Source organism: Mauremys reevesii, linkage group 11, assembly GCF_016161935.1.
Source record: "Mauremys reevesii isolate NIE-2019 linkage group 11, ASM1616193v1, whole genome shotgun sequence".
NCBI classification, from domain to species: Eukaryota; Metazoa; Chordata; order Testudines; family Geoemydidae; genus Mauremys; species Mauremys reevesii.
In genome coordinates, this window is record NC_052633.1 from 46061428 (window position 1) to 46080210 (window position 18783).

Genomic DNA, 18783 nt, shown 5'->3' on the forward strand with positions numbered 1-18783 from the left:
TATATGAAAGGGGTCACCAGTACTAAAGTTTGAGAACCGCTGTCCTAGAGGCTCCAATCAAGGGCTGTGGTGGTAAGCGCAGTATAGACAAGTAATAAGAAGACAATCCCTACCCCAAAGATCTCATAAGCTAGGTTTATATGACACAACAACAGTTGGTGGTGGGAGGATGAGGTAACATTTAAACAAGAATGATATGCATGGTAGGCAGTAGTCTCAGCTTACCACCTGCCTGTCCATTATCAGCTGTTAGTATTTTGTAGGCAATTCAAACTTGCATATTTAGAAATTAAATTCTCTTAATGTACAGAATGCATCAACCGCCTCTTATAACCATTTGGACTTACCCATCTGCATAGAGAAGAGAATATCCCTTCATTTTCAAATTGATTTGATAGTTACAAATGTCCTTTTAATATCTTTTTTTAAATAAACTGTGACTATTACAGGTTTGAGCAAGAATTTATAAACAGTTTGATTGGAAAATACAGTAAAGGCAAAGAAAAATATTTCTGGATAGGCTTGCAAGATATCAACCGGTCAGGAAAGTATACTTGGGGTGAATCAGATGGGAGAAAAAATGAAGCTGTGATGTATACAAACTGGAATTCCTTACAGCCAGGTAAAATCTTTAACAGTTAAGAAAACTAAAATAAATAATTGTGATAAAGTGCATTTATAGTCTCAAAAGAATGGCACAACTGTAATTCAAAAACCTATGGATTTTCTGAAAACCAGCAAGGAGATTTTAAAAGTTGTCTTTGTTTATTAAAATCTTAGCATTTCCTGGAGGATGTGTAGCAATGTCAAGTGGGAAATCTCTTGGAAAATGGGAGGCCAAGGACTGTAAAACCTTTACAGCCTTATCTATCTGCAAGAACTATACTGGGCCTCCCAGGCAGCCAGAAGTACTTCCTAAGCCAACTGACCCATGTCCTCCTGGATGGCAAAATGGATCAGGCCTTGCCTGCTATAAGGTAATACATTTTTCTTATTAAATGCCTTATTTATTCTGGCACTCTCTTGCAGCCGTCTGTATATACATGTTAATGGCCAGTTTGTGGCTTTAAGCTGTGCTGCAGGGAGTTTCAGAGAGGCCATACTGCACCAGGAGCCCAAGGAAAATTCCTCCAAAGGCTCTAGGCAGTGCACACTGGAGCAGCAACTCTACCATCCTTTGAAAGGTGCAGCATGCACTCCCCTCCATGCCAGGCCAGCACTGCTGACCAGTGCAAGGAAGGTTGAGGCACAGCTCTGCCATCACCTTGCCTCCTTTCAGGAGGCTAGTGCTGTTGGCTGCACTAACAAGGAGTGTCTTCCCTCCAGCCTGACTGTTGTACAGAGGCACAAAGAAGGCACTTGGCACCTTGCAGCTTCTTTCCTCTCACATCCCCTTGTATACCGTCAGAGGCCATGAATGGGGACATTTGACTTTTTTCATTCTGGATAGCTACAGAAATATGTCGATCTCATCCACTAAAGAGTATAGCCAAATTTTGAAGTTGTATTTGCTGTTTTAAGATAGCTTTCTGAGTCAATTAGCTGTTGGCTGGAATGGCTTCATTGATCTTGAATTTAGAAGCACACTTTTTTTTTCCATTTAAAAGTCCTAATGGAAATGCTTAGAATCAAATCCCATTAAAATGAATGGCCTATTTGATTTATACCTCCTAATTTCTGGATTCAGTGTTTGGGATGCAGTACAAACTTTAGACTAGACAAATAGTAAACTCGACATCACATTTTGTTGCTCAAGTAGGCTGAACTTTGGGTATACAACTTTTTAAGTGCGAATGGAGTCCCTGCTGGGAGGTTGGATAGAACTGGAAGGAGGGGTTGGTGAGAGTGGGGAGCAGGGGAGGAGCCCAGCTGACCAGAGTGGGGCTGAGTGCCTAAGTGGGAGTGGGCTGGCTATAGTGGTGGGGGTCAGGGATGAAGTTGGGAATATAGGTTGGCTTACGTAAAAAAGGAAATGTGCAATGCTCTGATGAGTTGCTTCCTGTGATATGTGTAGATGGCAGTAGAGGGTGTCTGAGAGCTTCCTCTGCCTGTCGCACAAAATGGGCATTCTGTTGGCCTGATTTTAGTGAAAATTAGGCTTTTCAGATTTTCACCAAAATCCATACAGTTCTGTCTTTCCATACATAGAACATTCCTTGGCATTTTGGAATTTACCAGATGCTGTTTTCAAAAATTATTGTGGTACATACAGACAAGAGGAGAAATACCATCAAGCTGAGTGTAGACCAACAAAAATTGGGCTAAAAATCCAGAGAATCCAGCCATTACCTCAAATAAAACTGGGGGAAAAGAATGATTTAAAAAAAAAAAAGTTTAAAATCAAGCTCTCCACTTTCGTCCCCTGGAAAGAAATAATTTGTTCCAACAAATAATGCCCACATTTGAGTAGAATAACAGTGACTAAACAATGCTGTCACTGAGTCATGCTGTCACTTTGGTTTTTTTGAAGTTCTTTCATAGTGAAAGATTGCTGAGAACCAGGACATGGGAAGAGGCAGAACGATTCTGTGAAGCACTAGGAGGTCATCTTCCTAGTTTCAGTGATGTTGCAGAAATGAAGAATCTCCATTATATACTAAGAGACATTATCAGGTAACAATCTAGAAATGCCATGATGATATGGTGATTTCAGTTACACACTGCTGAGATTGGAGTCTAACCTGGTGTTACATCTGAGAAACGCTGCATGTTTTGTGTATTTGTCATTTGAATAACTGTGATGGATGTTGAAGTTTTTACTTTTGTAAATGAGAATCCTGAAATTTCTGATTTAGTATGTGAAATCTGATTTTGTTTTGGGCTATGTTTCAACCCAGATTATTCATCAAGAGAAAATCTTCAACTAGTCAAAGTCTTCTCAGAAATGAAATTGAAAGCTCTAACAATTAGCCAGATTTAGGCTTAAAAGAAACAGGCTTGATTCCAGATGACGTTAGTTTTATGACAGTTATACATCTTTTTTTTCCAAATAAGTCATTCCAATGAAGAATTAATTACTTTTTAGGACTGTCCTGGATCACTTACACCATTCATCTTAGACATGTCCCTAAAGTGTATATCACTAGAGTGTCAAGAAGGAGACAGTGCAGGACTTTGAAAAGCTCTTAATGAAGTAGAAAATTGTATTTTTCCTGTATATGTTTGTTGTATAATATCAATAGCCTTAATTGTTCTGTAGCATATTTGATTGCCTCTTCTTTGCATAATAGTTCATCTGTCTCAGCACCCATGTATTTACTTCTTATTGCAAAGCAGTAGAGATTCTGTTAGTTAAATCAACCTTGTAAAATTCTGCTTTCCCACTAGAATGGAATGGGCGACTTTTTTTTAAAAACGAAGCAGTAATATGTTTTCATTATCATCATTTTCGTTGTCGTATTGGTGACAAGATTTTGGGTGAAATCCTGCTCCCATTGAAGTCAAGGGCAAAACACCGATTGACTTCAGTAGGATCAGGATTTCACCCTTTGTGTCTCTTTATGTCCCCAGTACATGGGTAGTACTGTAGTAAGTATAGATCCAAAACTTCATTGGACTCAAGTCCAGGGGCTTGACCATTAGAAACATCTCAGAGGCAGTTTAGGCAATTATTAACTACTCTAAGAAGAGCCCATGACAGTCAATCTCCTGAACATAATACCACTTCTCTGGATAGTGTTAAAGGGAACACAAGTTGGCCAAAGTTTTCTTGACAGGAATAAAGAGGCAAAGCAGAGATGTTTTTTTCCATCTTCTCTTTACAATGACTTTAAACCTACATTGTTACAGTAAAACGATTGCTTCTTTCTGCTGAATTTTGGTATAGTGACAGTTACTCTCTGTTCTCGACTGTTGTATTCCGGTTGACTTGAAGAAAAAACTTACTCTAGGAATGGCTGATTATTAAATTTTTTAAAGTGAGCTTTATTTTTGTGCACAAGATGCTCTCTGCCTAAATAAAAGTTCTGTTTTTTAATTAATTAAATCAATGAATAATGTACTATCTAGCAATATGGTTGGCACAGATTCTATTTGGCATAACTGGGATAACACTGTACAGACATTAGATGAGTATGTTGAGTTCTCTGGTATCAAGAAATTTAAATGCTACATAAACAGTGAGTCTTGGATTTTTGTCAAAGAAGCTGTCTCTGAAAAGCCTTGTTATGCATGGGTATGTCGTCAGATCCATGTGTAATAAAGTTTTTGATTGACAGTTTAGCCTTGCAGAACCCTTGCCAGCTTAAATTTGTTGTTGCAACCAGCCTCACTTAACTTTTTTAATTTTTATTCACAAACTAAAGCAAAAGCATTTAATAGCTCCCAATGGTACAGTCTCTTGTAATACGTTTTAAAAACTGAAAGTCAGTGGCTGAATATCCAATTTGTTTTGTTTGGAAATCCACCAATTATGAAAAGGACCCAGCCATTATTTGCACTAATACAAAACAACAACAAACCCACATACTCTATACATAGATGGAACAGCCCAGAAAAAGGCACTTGTAACTTCTTTATTAAAGTGACTTACTAATGTCCCTCAAATAAAATATACTATACAACTTTGTTGTATGTAGATGTAGTAAATCTATTCTAATTTTACTCTGTCATGTTGCAAGTATAAGTTTTGTTTCTCTGTACCCAATTCACTATGAAATATGTTTAAGGAATCATTATATTTTGTTTCCCCACTGAACAGAGGTAGGTGGCACAGCTTTACAGCTTGCCAATACCTATCCAATATTAATTACAACTAATGGCCATGTTTATTTTGTTAGGAGTCAGGAGATGAAGATTTACAATTTCTAAAGATTCTGGCAATGTTATAATGTGAGATATTGTACATGTCATATGTAAGGAACCTCAAACTTTGCTTGATAGAGTAAGGGTTGGATCCATTTCCCTCCTCCTCTTCTCCTCCTCCTCCCCCTCGTATCCTTGTCACAAACTAGATGTTTTTCGAGAACCATCACTGCAGCAAGGTCCTCCTTCATACAGATCTTCCCAAAGAGTTGGCAAATGAGCAGGTGCTCCATGGTCTGCACCTCACCTCATGTAATTAGAGTAGCCCCATTTGATCATATTAGTGTTTGACCTGCCAGTTTGTATGCACAGGCGGTTCAGGCATCGCCACATTGACCAGTCTTTATCGGCCCTTCCGGGAAGGTCCTCGTGGGGTTCCAGATCTATTTCAGTGCATCTGACTGCACGTAGTCTTTCATTCCTTAACCCCAGTCATGCCTTGCCAGCTGTTGTATCCAATGGTACAACACTGGTTATAATCCTCTTTCGTGATTTAAGGCATTCGATTACTCCTGACTTGGATATCCCACTTGAAGTCATTTAGGATCTTTTACTTAACCACAGTGCAATTTAAATTGACCCTAATACAGTAAGCACAGTATAAACTGACTGTATAATCAAAGAGAGCAGCAATAACAGAATGCACACAACAATAGCCCAAAACATGGAGAGAATGTTGCAGGAGTGAATCACTTATGTCTTGAGATCATTAACTTCCACTAAAGAGATGTTACATGGTTAATATTGCGTCCGGAGACTGGCACATTAAAATTATTATTCTTTAAATACATTTACACGGTGCTATTAGTTTATGCTGTGCTTTGCATTTTTTTAATTATGTAGAGCATTTAGAACTTTTATTTCCTGAGTTACTATTTTTTTTCTTTTAGAACAATCATTGAAAAGTGCAACATACCTACCTCTCTGTTGCAGTATTGTCAGTGATCCATATAGTATTTACATCAAGTAGTAAAAAAGACCATACCACACTTGGTAGCATTTACCAAGTTCTAATTCTGTGTGAGTACTCCTCATCTGAATGGAAAGCCTTCAGCACAGAAGCAGCAGATGATGGAGACTTACAATCCTTTAAACTCAATCATATTTGAGTCCATGGTAAAGCATAGATTGAATCCATTTTAGGTTCCATCTGTGCTACAACACTATATCATGATCTAACTGTAACCACCCCAAAACCTAGACTACTTAAGGTTTTAAACTAGAACATATTTAGGTGCAATCTACAATACAACTTTTAACCATGTTGTAACTGGGGCAGGGGACAACAGTGGTGTAACAAGGTTCCCTGATGCCATCATAGTTGCAGTGCAGATGGAATCTTAATTAACAGCTGTATTCTAGCATTACTTTGGCCTGGGATGCCTTCTAAATTTACTTCATGGTGAAGTGATAGTGCACTCAACTTAGGGTACTAAAAGACTTGACTTGAGCTGGAGTGCTATCAAAAATAGTGGATCAGTTGCTGAATAAGTTTCATAATTATGTTTGAGCTCTCACAAAGAAGCCAAACTATGAATTGATATTATAAGTGCCACATCAGCTGAAATGTCTTATTACATAATCAGGTTAATTATTACAAATTGGGAAATAAATTGGGGAAACTCTTGACTTGACATCTGGTTAAGAAATAGGTGGGAGTATCAAAGTTCAAAGATTTTGAAAATTGCTCTGTTCCCTCAAGTAATTATTGCAAAGTCTTCTGAAATAAGTGTTTTAGGGTCATTAGTCAGTATGTGTGTCTGTGGTGATTCCTTGTGCCACTCTAAGCTTTGGGATGTGTCTCAGAGAGAGAGGGAGTTAAGCAGTGCTTGATTAACTGTGCAGGGATGGACAATTGTAGAAGAGTAAAATCCTAAAAGAAGAATGTCAGAAGCAATTCAGCTGTTAGATAAATGTAAATACCTGTTTCTGAGTGGTTTGCTGGGGAGTGACATAGAGCATTCTAAGTTCTTTAGAGTCTACACTTGTACACATTTAAGTCCTATCACTATAGAAGAGCAGAAAATATTGAACATGGTAAGTTTATATCCCACTGGTATATGAAGACAGTTAATGTTAGAGCAAGGCAAAATATTTGCCACAAAGATTATTTTTTAAGTAAAACATCTATCCTACTAATCAAAATCCGAGTAAACAAAATGAATAATGCCTTTTTTGGATCTGAAGTCAACTGACTTCAGAGAATTTTGGATCAGCCCTATGTATGTGGAATTGCTGGCTGTCATTCTCCAGTGCATTAAGTGCCATTTCCCCTAGGACAAAGCAGACTTAAACCCAGCAGATCTGGTTACTGGAGTAAGAGCCAATTTTTGGCCCCAAATGATGATCTAGAATGTAGAATTGTAAAATCTTTAGTTATGTACAATATCTGCATCTATAGGCCAGACTCTGTGATGGTTTAACACCCAAAGTGACCTCACTGACTTCAGTAGGCTACATACATTGTAAGTCAATGCAGTATTTGGTGTATGTCTGCAAATTAAATAAAAAGATGACCAAGAATTTCCGTAAAAAGAATCGGAGGACAAATAGAAATGGATGGTCTTGGAAATTAGTATCTTTACTATATTCAAATTAGTTATGCCTCTTGCAGCCTGTCCCACTTCGTTTCTAGACAGGCACCAGTCTATTTTAAACGGACTCAAATTCTAGCCTACGTCCCACATGTTTCTGAGCTGAGTCACTGCTTCTAGCTCTGGGTCTCTAGGGCACACTCTCAGACTCATACCTCTTGTCTGAGCCCTTCCTTGGGACATGGGACTCAGCAGTCCAGCCATCCCAGACCCTGGAGTCAGTGCCTCAGATCTCCCAACCCCCAGCTGTTTACTTCTGCTCCCTGAGAGTTCCACCTAGGCTGTGGGCACTCTGGCTTCTACATTAACCCCTTCAAGGCCAGTAAGGCAAGGAACACAGGCTTAGCAAAATAATTTTAGTCACAATCACTTTCCTCTTAAAAAGCATTCAAGAGATACAGATCTTTGGAAATAATTTTTTTAAAAAGTCCTGAGATGCTCCCTTGCCTAGTTTGAACTCATCTCTTCTTTGAGTCCATGGTCTGGTCAGCATTTCAGGTTAGGCAGAGTCCCTCCTGCCTCCTCTCTCTCTCCAACCCAGTCTTTTTGCATGTGGTGATGAACAGATCCTTTGCCAGAAAAGCGATCCTTAAATACAGTCTCTCTTCCTTTTTGCCATGTGCTCTACTGTGATGCTTTTCCCTTTTCCCCCTCCAGGATCCTGTGTAAAACATCCATTTTTCCATGGGAATGGACTGGTAGTTTAGAGACAATCAGAGTCGGTGGCACTAGATTGTTGTCTTTTTGAAGGATGATCTCTGAGAAGTCATCAAGTTACCAGCACTGTTTCCTAGGCAGCGTAACTGACTAGAACACTTCATAACCTTGCTTTGGCAAGGCTGGACATGCGTTCAGCACATAGAACAAAGTGGACGTCCTAAACCAAAATGAAGCTTACAATACAAATGGAGTTCACGGTCTGACCCAGATATATCCCACTCTGTCACAATGCCCTTAAAGTCCCAATCAATAGTAAGGAGACCTGTGGTATTACTGCAGTTTTGAATATATTGAAATCCCCTTTTATAGTGACAACCTTTCTCCTGGAATGGAACTGAGAATTTTAAGTGGTAATTACCCCACTCCTAAAAAATGAAAAACGAAAATAAAAAAGACAGCCCTGCATTTGTAAATTCATTGAAGTTACTGGGGAATAAACATGTGCCTAAGTGCTTTGCTGAATCAGAACCTAAGAGAAGAGAGAAAACACAAACCCCTTTGTCTTAGCTTGTTTCATCTATGCTACTTTTGTTTTAAATATCCCAGGCAATGGGACTCCAAATTAATATTGGCTTCTTTAATTAATACGTGCTATCAGAGGCTGTTTAAACTGAGATACAATACTAGTAATTCATACTGGGCTTCGTGGACAAAGCGAAGGGTTTGCAGAATTAGACGCTATACTTGTATTTTTGTACTTGTCTCAAAAGTTTGGTATTTAAAGGAAGGCTTTTAAAATGACTCATTAATCTTTTTATTTAATGTGCTAGAATGAACATACACTCATGCTGAGGTTTTTCTTTTAAATATATATTTACAGTAATGACCGATGGGTCTGGGTGGGACTCAATAAGAGGAATCCAGATTCTCTAGGAACCTGGCAGTGGAGTGATAACAATCCGGTAAGTTACATTAATCTTTATCCAGAAAATACATATTAACATTTGTTTGAATTTAGATTGGATTGAAAATGTAATCAAGTTACTGATATTTTAGATTAATCTTGTTCTGTGGCACATGAAGAATATAGAAAAACACTTATGTAAAACTTTGCACTTATGAGACTTTCTCAATTAAAAATAATCTCATAAATAATAATCTGCCTTTATACTGTATTGCTGTCAAAATATTTAAATGTAATAAGGATCCAAATGCTGCTGGACAGAACAAGGTGTCTTTATATCCCAAGATGTACTTCAGCTTCTCAACCCCATATCCTTGGTTTGTCTAGACTTCTCCAGAAAATGTCTATCTCACTTTCAAGCTGGTTTATATGTATAAAGTAGGGCTGTCAAGCAATTAAAATAATTAATTATTAATCGTGTGATTAAAAAAATTAATTGCGGTTAATAGCACTGTTAAACAATAATAGAATACCGTTTATTTAAATATTTTTGATGTTTTCTACATTTTCAAATATATTGATTTAAATCACAACACAGAATGCAAAGTGTACAGTGCTCAGTTTATATTTATTTTTATTACAAATATTTGCACTGTAAAAAACAAAAGAAATCGTATTTTTCAGTTCACCTAATACAAGTACTGTAGTGCAATCTCTTTATCATGAAAGTTGAACTTACAAATGTAGAATTATATACAAAAAAACTGCATTCAAAAATAAAACAATATCAAACTTTAGAGCCTACAAGTCCACTCAGTCCTATTTCTTGTTCAGCCAATTGCTCAGGCAAACAAGATTGTTTGTTTGCATTTGCAGAAGATAATGCTGCCCACGTCTTATTCAAAATGTCACCTGAAAGTGAGAACAGGTGTTGTCATGGCAATGTTGTAGATAGCATTGCAAGATATATACATGCCAGATGTGCTAAAGATTCATATATTCCTTCATGCTTCAACCACCATTCCAGAGGACATGCATCCATGCTGATGATGGGTTCTGCTCAATAACAATCCAAAGCAGTACAGACCAATGCATGTTCATTTTCATCATCTGAGTCAGATGCCACTAGCAGAAAGCTGATTTTCTTTTTTGGTGGGTTGGGTTCTGTAGTTTTCATATCAGAGTGTTGCTTTTAAGTCTTCTGAAAGCATGCTCCACACCTTGTCCCTCTCATATATTGGACAGCACTTCAGATTCTTAAACCTTGGGTTGAGTGCTGTAGCTATCTTTAGAAATCTCACATTGGTATCTTCTTTGCGTTTTGTCAAATCTGCTGTGAAAGTGTTCTTAAAACGATCATTGCTGGATCATCATCCGAGACTGCTATAACATGAAATATATGCAGAAAGCGGGTAAAACATAGCAGGAAATATACAATTCTTCCCCCCAGGGAGTACAGTCACAAATTTAAGTGACACGTTATTTTTTTAACAAGCATCATCAGCATGGAAACATGTCCACTGGAATGGTGGCCGAAGTATGAAGGGGCATACGAATGTTTAGCGTATCTGGCACATAAATACCTTGCAATGCTGGCTACAAAAGTGCCATGCGAATGCCTGTTCTCACTTTCTGGTGACATTGTAAATAAGAAGTCAGCAGCATTATCTCCCATAAATATAAACAAACTTTTTTGTCTTAGCGATTGGCTGAACAAGACATAGGACTGAGTGGACTTGTAGGCTCTAAAGTTTTGCATTGTTTTGAGTGCAGTCATGTAACAAAAAAAATCTACATTTGTAAGTTTCACTTTCACAATAAAGAGCTCACACTACAGTACTTGTATTAGGTGAATTGCAAAATACTATTTCTTATGTTTATCATTTTTACAGTGCAAATATTTGTAATAAAAATAATATAAAGTGAGCAGTGTACACTTTGTATTCTGTGTTGTATTTGAAATCAATATTTTTGAAAATGTAGAAAAATGTCCAAAAATATTTAGTAAATTTCAATTAGTATTCTATCATTTAACAATGCAATTAAAACTGTGATTAATCATGATTAATTTTTTAATCATGTTTAATTTTTTTGAGTTAATCGTGAGAGTTAACTGTGATTAATCAGCACCCTAGTATAAGTTAAGTACTGTATGTACACATGTCTTTGCAGAATCAGGGCCATAGATTGAAAGCTGTTTGAGACAGGTACAGCCTTTTATTCTGTGTTACAACAGTGCCCAGCACAAAGGGACCGAATCATGACCGGGGTCCCTAGACAGTACTTCGACACAAATAATAATAAGTCACAATTCTGCCATCCCTCCCCTCTCTGTAGGAAACCACTGTTGTTATGTCACACGATTTCCAAAGAGATGTCTATGACATTAGAGACTGTGCTGCTTTAAAGGTATGTTTCAAGATTTTAATAATATGAATATATTCTTATTAAATTTTTATTTACAGTATATTTACTTTGTACTTTTAAGTTTTTGTACATTAAACTTAGACTGCTGCTGTAAATTTATAACTATATACATTAGAAAGATGCTACTTTTCTTTTTGTTAATTCACAAACCTGCTAATTTTCACAAAAAACAGCAGTTTTACTTCCACTGCTGAGTAAATATTTACTAACAACATATAGCGAGGACTTTTCATCAACACTTCTTTACTTCTATTAAAATACTACTGTAATAATATGTCGCATACAGAGCAATTTAGAAAAATACTGTAATTATGATCCTACAAGTCATTAATCCAGTCTGGTGTGGTTCTCTTATATTCATAAATGCCTCATTACTATGTAACTCTAACCTTATGGTATGACTGCTAAAACAGTACTTCGCAACCTTTTCCATACAATTACCTGGTTTCCCGTATTGGGATCATGCTGGGATGTTCCCTCCCATTTATCCAGAACCCTCTCTCATTTAGTATTCATTGAAGAGGGTGGTGGTCACTACCCTCTTGCCCCTGAAACCCCCTGGAGCCATGGCCCTTAGAGAACCTCTCATCTAAAATATTAGACTAATAAATTTTTGGATGTTAAGAAGACTATCCCTAAACAAGTGTGAAGTGGGCATTGTGGCTTTTGTAACCACTGTTTTCACAATTACAAGAGTCTGATCCTGTGTTGTCAAACTAAAGGAACCAACATTATCTTTATTGTAGAAACCAAGAGGTGGCATCGAGCTTTTTTTATTTTGATTATACTAAGAAGAATCCTGTTTCTGGGCCAATTCAGACGATTGTCCCTTCGGGACAGATACGAGAATCCTTTAAGGGGCAGTGACTATTACTCCATGATAAAAACAAATTTGTGGATTACAAAAAAAACCCAAACACACAGTGTTGTAGTGAGCTGCAAGAAGAGATTTCTGTGAATGGATACATTTTAAACTGATTGCTTCATAATTTCTAGTTGTTCAGAGACTATTTTTGAAGCTGTACCTATATTTTATCATGTTAAAAATTCAGTTAAAATTGCAAAGGGTTGGCAACAGGGTAGATTACGTCTATCATCAAGGATATCTAAGGTATCTTATAAACAGTTTTATTGCTCCAGAAGTTTGTATCTAGTATACCAACACAGTTTCCCACCCCCTACTTTTATGCAGACCACTCGAATATCACGGAGGTATTTTTGGAGACTTCATTTCTATGACGACAGACAATTGGATTTTTACTTAAAACCTTTCCTGTGTGATGCTAGACTTGAATGGGTTTGCCAGATAACAAAAGGTAAGCTGCATTTACATCCATTTATTCATCTATACCAGGGGTAGGCAACCTATGGCATGCGTGCCGAAGGCGGCACGCGAGCTGATTTTCAGTGGCACTCAGGCTGCCTGGCTCCTGGCCATCGGTCCAGGGGGCTCTGCATTTTAATTTAATTTTAAGTGAAGTTGCTTAAACATTTTTAAAACCTTATTTACTTTACATACAACAATTGGTAACTTATATATTATAGACTTATAGAAAGAGACCTTCTAAAAACATTAAAATACATTACAGGCACGCAAAACCTTAAATCAGAGTGAATAAATGAAGACTCGGCACACCATTTCTGAAAGGTTGCCGACCCCTGATCTAAACTCTCCAGGGCTGCCCAGAGGATTCCGGGGGCCTGGGGTCTTCGGCGGCGGGGGGCCATTCCATTCCGGGACCCGCCGCCGAAGTGCCCCGAAGACCCGCGGCGGGGGCCTCCCCGCCGCCGAATTACCGCTGAAGCGGGACCCGCCGCCGAAGTGCAGCCGGGTCCCCGGTGGTAATTCGGCGGCGGGGGCCCCCACTGCGGGTCTTCGGGGCACTTCGGCGGCGGGTCCCGGAACGGAAGGGCCCCCCCGCCACCGAATTACTGCCGAAGACCGAGCTGAACTTCGGCAGCGGGTCCCACTTCGGCGGTAATTCGCCGCCGGGGGGGGGCGGAAGGACCCCCCGCCGGCGAAGACCAGGAGCGGAAGAAGCTCCTGGGCCCGGCCCCGCAAGAGTTTTCCGGCCCCTCCGGAGCGAGTGAAGGACCCCGCTCCAGGGGCCCCGAAAAACTCTTGTGGGGGGCGCCTGTGGGGCCCGGGGCCTGGGGCAAATTGCCCCTCTTGCCCCCCCTCTGGGCGGCCCTGAAACTCTCATCTGTTTTTTGTTTAGAATGTCTTTAATTACTTCTTTCACTTTGTCATCATTAACAGTAAACCCAGGATCTCTGACTTTAAAACATCTCAGAAGGCATTAAAATAATCTTGAGACCTAGAGTCCTTAGAATGTGAGAGCGAGACTTGAACTTTGTGTATTTTAAATAAATAAGAAGAGAGAGACTGTCACACTTTCAATGCTGTTTATTATCAACGTGAAAGGGTGCTTGATTTAGGAAGTGTAAGGTTGAAGTATGAGTAACAGCTGGGTTATATTCTCTAAAGTTGTGTGAAATTCACAGTTTTTGGTTGTTGGGCATCTTTTTTTTTTCTAGTTGGGGGAAAAGGATATGAGCGTAATAAATTTGGCAACCAGTACTTTACCACATCCTCTAACCAACTGGCAATAACAGTACACGAGGCAAGGGCCTGAAATCCCTTGCATGTCTCATAGGCTCCTGTTCATAGAAATATAAACATACAAAACACTCACAAATAAACTATTACTGGGGGAAGGACCTTGTATCAGTTCTCTAGGGTCCAACCTTGCTTCTACCCCTTAAGTTCCCGTGGAGTGAGAAATGTGCCACAGGGAATGTAGATACCTTAGTGTGGTGGAGAGATACAGATCATGGCGTTCCAGCATTTATGTGCTTTATTTAAAATGTATAAGCAGTATTTATAAACAAAAGAAAATCTCCTGGACAGCTTGGACAGCTAATTCCTCCAGACTTGAATTTGTCCTGTAATCGTCTTGTAAAATTTATGATTTGGGTCTCCAGAGTAGCAAAATACACAGAAAAGGGTTTCTCTGGTGAGGGTGGAGAAAGGATGGCATGAGGGTTCTGCACAGATGCACTTGTTTTTGTGAGGAGTTAGGAGTTTTAGCATCTAGTAATCTTGGCTTCTTCTAATTATTCTAGTTGGTCAGAAAAATAGCTTTTGGGGACATAAAACTTTCCTTGACTTGTTGGAAATTTGCAGTGAAAATGCCAAATCTTAGTGCCTATGTGTGTGGAGAATTGGCATTATTATTAGTGTGAGCTTTGGTGCTTACACATCTCTAATAAGGAGAAAAACATAACTTTAAGTCTGATGCGTGCAAAGCTCCCATTGACTTCAGTGGAAGTATGTGTATCAGGAATGCAAGATCAGTGATTGTTTCTTTCTCTCCTGAACAGGTAGTACCCCAAAGACACCAGAGTGGTATACACCAGGTAAACAGATTTAGTTTTTACATATGTTTCAGGTACTTGTGTCTAGTGTTTCTCACTATATATCCTTTCTGATGTTAGTGAAGATCATGCTGACACACAGAAGCCTGATTCAGAGATAGGTCAACACTCTCAGCTCTCATTGATTTCAATGGGAGATGTAAATACAGCTCCTCTCAGCATCAGGCCCAGATTGTCCAGCCCTTTCCTTTTCTGAGTGTAATCATTTTCCAGGATTAATGCCATGTGTGTATGTGTGCTTTTCTTCCCCAGATGTAGATGGAATTCATGGACCGCCACTTGTTATTGATGGAGCTGAATTTTGGTTTGTGCCAGATAAAAACCTGACCTACCAAGAAGCTGCTCTCTACTGTGCAAACAATGATAGTGACTTAGCATCAGTGGACTCTTATACAAAACTAAGGGCACTCCTAACCAAAATAGAAAAGGTAATGAAATACATTGTTCATCAGGAATTGTCTTTGTTGCAAGTGTTTCCAGTATACGAATGTTAATGTTTTTCTTTTAATTTTTCACTGACATATAACCCATAATAGTTTTTAAAACGCCTGTAAAAGGAGAGGCTTAGTTGAAAGAGGAAATAATCAATTTTGTTTTAATCTCCTTTAAATCTGCATTTAAATATTTAAATTTTAAAACAGCCTGTTAAAATAATTTTAATAACAGAACACAAGCTCCAAACAGCAAGGAGATGTTGTGACAAGATTACCATAAACATTCCATTGTTCGTGGATTCAGCCAGAGCTGTAACACTGTATAGTCATTTTGTATATGTGTGTTCCAACATGGGGACATCACACCATTATCTGAATAAGAGGACTATATTAGAAACCAGTAATAGACAGATGTGATCAGTCCTTGTAGGGCAGAGCGTATAGTTTATGTAATCAGGAAATCAGCTGCTCTGTGGGAATCATTTAAAAAAAAAAAGACTTCAGAGTGCCATATCTCAGTTACTGCCTTTTTTCAGTGTCATTGAGACATCACTCTTTATTTATTGGAGGTGGGAAGTTAACAGGGTCCCCTCATGGAGTTTCCTTAGAATTGTTCCATTAGGATTAAGATGGGGTTTGCCCCCAGGAAGAAAAACTCATGAGTCCAACCCTCCAATTTTGCAGATCCTACATGGTTTTGGAGGACACACAGGGTCATCCACAAGAAGGTTCTATGACTTCACACCAACTTTGGGTATCTTGCAACTGTGCTCTGGTTGTCTGGCAGCAGAGGGGATGGTGGGGGGTGGTGGTTTAGGGGTGTCCTGTCCCCACCCCCCCATTTCTGCCTTCCATTTAGCACAGAGCGTTTCAAACTCTGTGTGTGCACCCCACAGTTTGAAAACTGTCCTCCTGCCAGGAGCTGGCAGATCAGAAGCTGGTGGGAGTCGCCTGGCCCACTCGGGCGCCTGGCTCTCCACACTGGCCACCTCCACCAGGCAACCTCTGCCGCCTCTGCACAGCTGGGCGCCCCCCAGGCAGGGCGGGCAGCACAGCCTGAGCTGCACCCGAAGGAGCCTGGTGCCACTGGCAATGCCCCTTGGAGCTGGCCCCTGTCTGCAGAGCCCGGCTGCCATGAGATGCTCTCTGAGGTGCTCGCTTGCAATTACTCTAGTGCTCCTGGCTCTGTCGCTGCTCCTCAGCCCAAAGGCGACACAAGGGGTGGTCACGTGCCCCAGCACTTTCAAGAGTTACATGCCCCCCCACACCTTTAAATTGTGCCCTCCCCCCCACCATCAGGAGTTATGCATCATCTCTGCCCGACAGCGTGACTCCACTGGAGTTGTTAGGGATCCTGGAGCAAGTGCCCGGAACCCCTCTTTAAGATGTTCCCCATAGCAGAGGGGGCTCTGTTTCTCTGTGCAGTGGTGGGAGAAGAGGCACATCAATCCAGCCTGCCTCATCCCCCCCCACCCCCCCCAACCTAACGAAAGGCTTCCTCACAGCCTGGGTGAAAGGGCTATATTGCCACAGAGACAGCTGTTCTCTTTACCTTCTATGTGTAGGGATGGCTCTATGCTCAGAGGTGTCCCATCACTGCATGTATCCTAAGGGTGTGATCTGGCCCCTAAGAAAGTTTTTATTATAGTACTGTACTTTCATTTCAATTACAACCATTTTATTCTTTATTTTAAATGTTCCTCCATGCTCTTTGCAAACAAATATTACTTCATTGTGCTGGCACAGAGGTCCCCATACTGGTCAAGGGGATTTTGATGGTCCAAAGAGCACTTTCTATTGGTCCACAGAGAGCTAGCTCTCACCCTTGTTTACAGGTGAGAGAAACAGTGTAGAAGGAGGAAAAGATTAAGGGCTGGATTCTCAGGCTCATTGCACCGCTTTTTCCCACTCCTGTTCTCAGCAAAGGTGTCTTAAAACCACCCTTTATTCCTCCCCCCTCATTCCACACTGAAAGCTACTTGGCTGGGCCAGAGGATCCATCCCAAAATGAAGTATGTAAGGCAGTAAGATTATCTCTGTTCAAAAAGGTCAAGAAACTTATTGCACTAAAAACAGCTACAGATACACAAAATCTGTCCTTGTATTACCTTTCCATCTAAGTAATTGCTGTAGTTGCCACAAAGATATTATATGATCTTGAATGGGAGAGTAGATCATACATGCTTTTATGAAGAATAGGGTGCACAAGATGTGAAGATGTCATTAAGATCACTATTAAGATGTGACCTACCATGAAAAAAAATGGAGAACCCTTGTGTATTAGCACATGGGAACCCAACATTGAAACTGACTAGCCCGATTTTATGATCCCAACTGAGTGAAATGTAAACATTCAAAATATAGTAAGCAGTGGGAAAATATACACCTCTACCCTGATATAATGCTGTCCTCAGGAGCCAAAAAATCTTACCGCATTATAGGTGAAAACACGTTATATTGAACTTGCTTTGATCCGCCGGAGCGTGCAGCCCTGCCCCCCCAGAGCGCTGCTTTACTGTGTTATATCCGAATTCATGTTATATCGGGTCACGTTATATTGGGGGAGAGGTGTATTTGAATGTAGTATTGGTTTTAATAATAAAGAACTACTAGAAACAGATTTGAGATTTTAAAATATCTGACCTGACAATGCCCCTTTATGAACTAGAATTTGCAAATTCCCCGTGCATAGTCTATAGCCAAGACCAAGAAGTTAGTCACTTGAATTTTTGAATCATTTACAAGAATATTACTTGTAAGTTCCAGTCCTGCTTCTGTTAAACCATTTACATCAAAAGGAATTTTGCCACAAGGGTGGATGAAGACCAGTGGTCTATCTTGTGATATTATATTATACATGGTGGTAAAATCTAGTTGTTTGTTTATTTTTGCAGTTGTCAGGTGCAGAGCAGAAGTGGTGGCTGAAATACATGGATCATGGAGCTAGCCATCATTCACCGTATGTACTCTATTTGCAGGCAACATTATTATAAACTTTTGTTGACATTTCTTGTATGGGGAAAAATTTAGTAAAATAAGTGGGTTTTTTAAAATGACTATTGAATAATCCCAAATTGTTAACAAAGCTCACTTCTGACAGGTCAGCTACAAAAAGCATAAAATAATTATTTGAAAAACCTTGTTAACAAAACCACATTATCTGATAATTGTGACTCTTTTCCTTTCTCTTGCCTTCCCCCTTTTTTTTCTGCATATGGCCTGCACTTTTCCTTGCCACGTCAAATTTAAAGTGTAAGGTCTCTGGAGCACCGACTGAGTCTTTATTTCTTTTGGTGAGGAGTTTAGGACACTGGGGATTTTGAGTATAATAAATAATCAACAGAATATATGTGTAGACTTAATACTTGAACTAAGGACTTAGCAGCTAATTCAAGCAGGAATGTTTGCAGAGTGCTGTTCCCACTACAAAGGTTAGCAACATTTCTAACACCTAAATCAGTAATAATAACACTTAGTTCTTATATGAGGCTTCATGTCTTCAAAGTGCTTTTCAGACATTGTC

The 18783-nt window shown here is 39.5% G+C and overlaps 1 protein-coding gene across 1 annotated transcript in view; it reads left to right on the forward strand.

Moving 5' to 3' along the window:
- Positions 1-18783, forward strand: part of LY75 (lymphocyte antigen 75) — a 73496-nt gene that overhangs the window by 19896 nt on the left and 34817 nt on the right. The window contains exons 11-19 of the mRNA XM_039493587.1: positions 450-622; positions 781-977; positions 2471-2613; positions 8938-9019; positions 11299-11370; positions 12581-12704; positions 14773-14808; positions 15079-15254; positions 18155-18219. Of these exons, the coding sequence (XP_039349521.1) occupies positions 450-622; positions 781-977; positions 2471-2613; positions 8938-9019; positions 11299-11370; positions 12581-12704; positions 14773-14808; positions 15079-15254; positions 18155-18219 (1068 nt within the window). The remainder of the gene's footprint in view (positions 1-449; positions 623-780; positions 978-2470; positions 2614-8937; positions 9020-11298; positions 11371-12580; positions 12705-14772; positions 14809-15078; positions 15255-18154; positions 18220-18783) is intronic.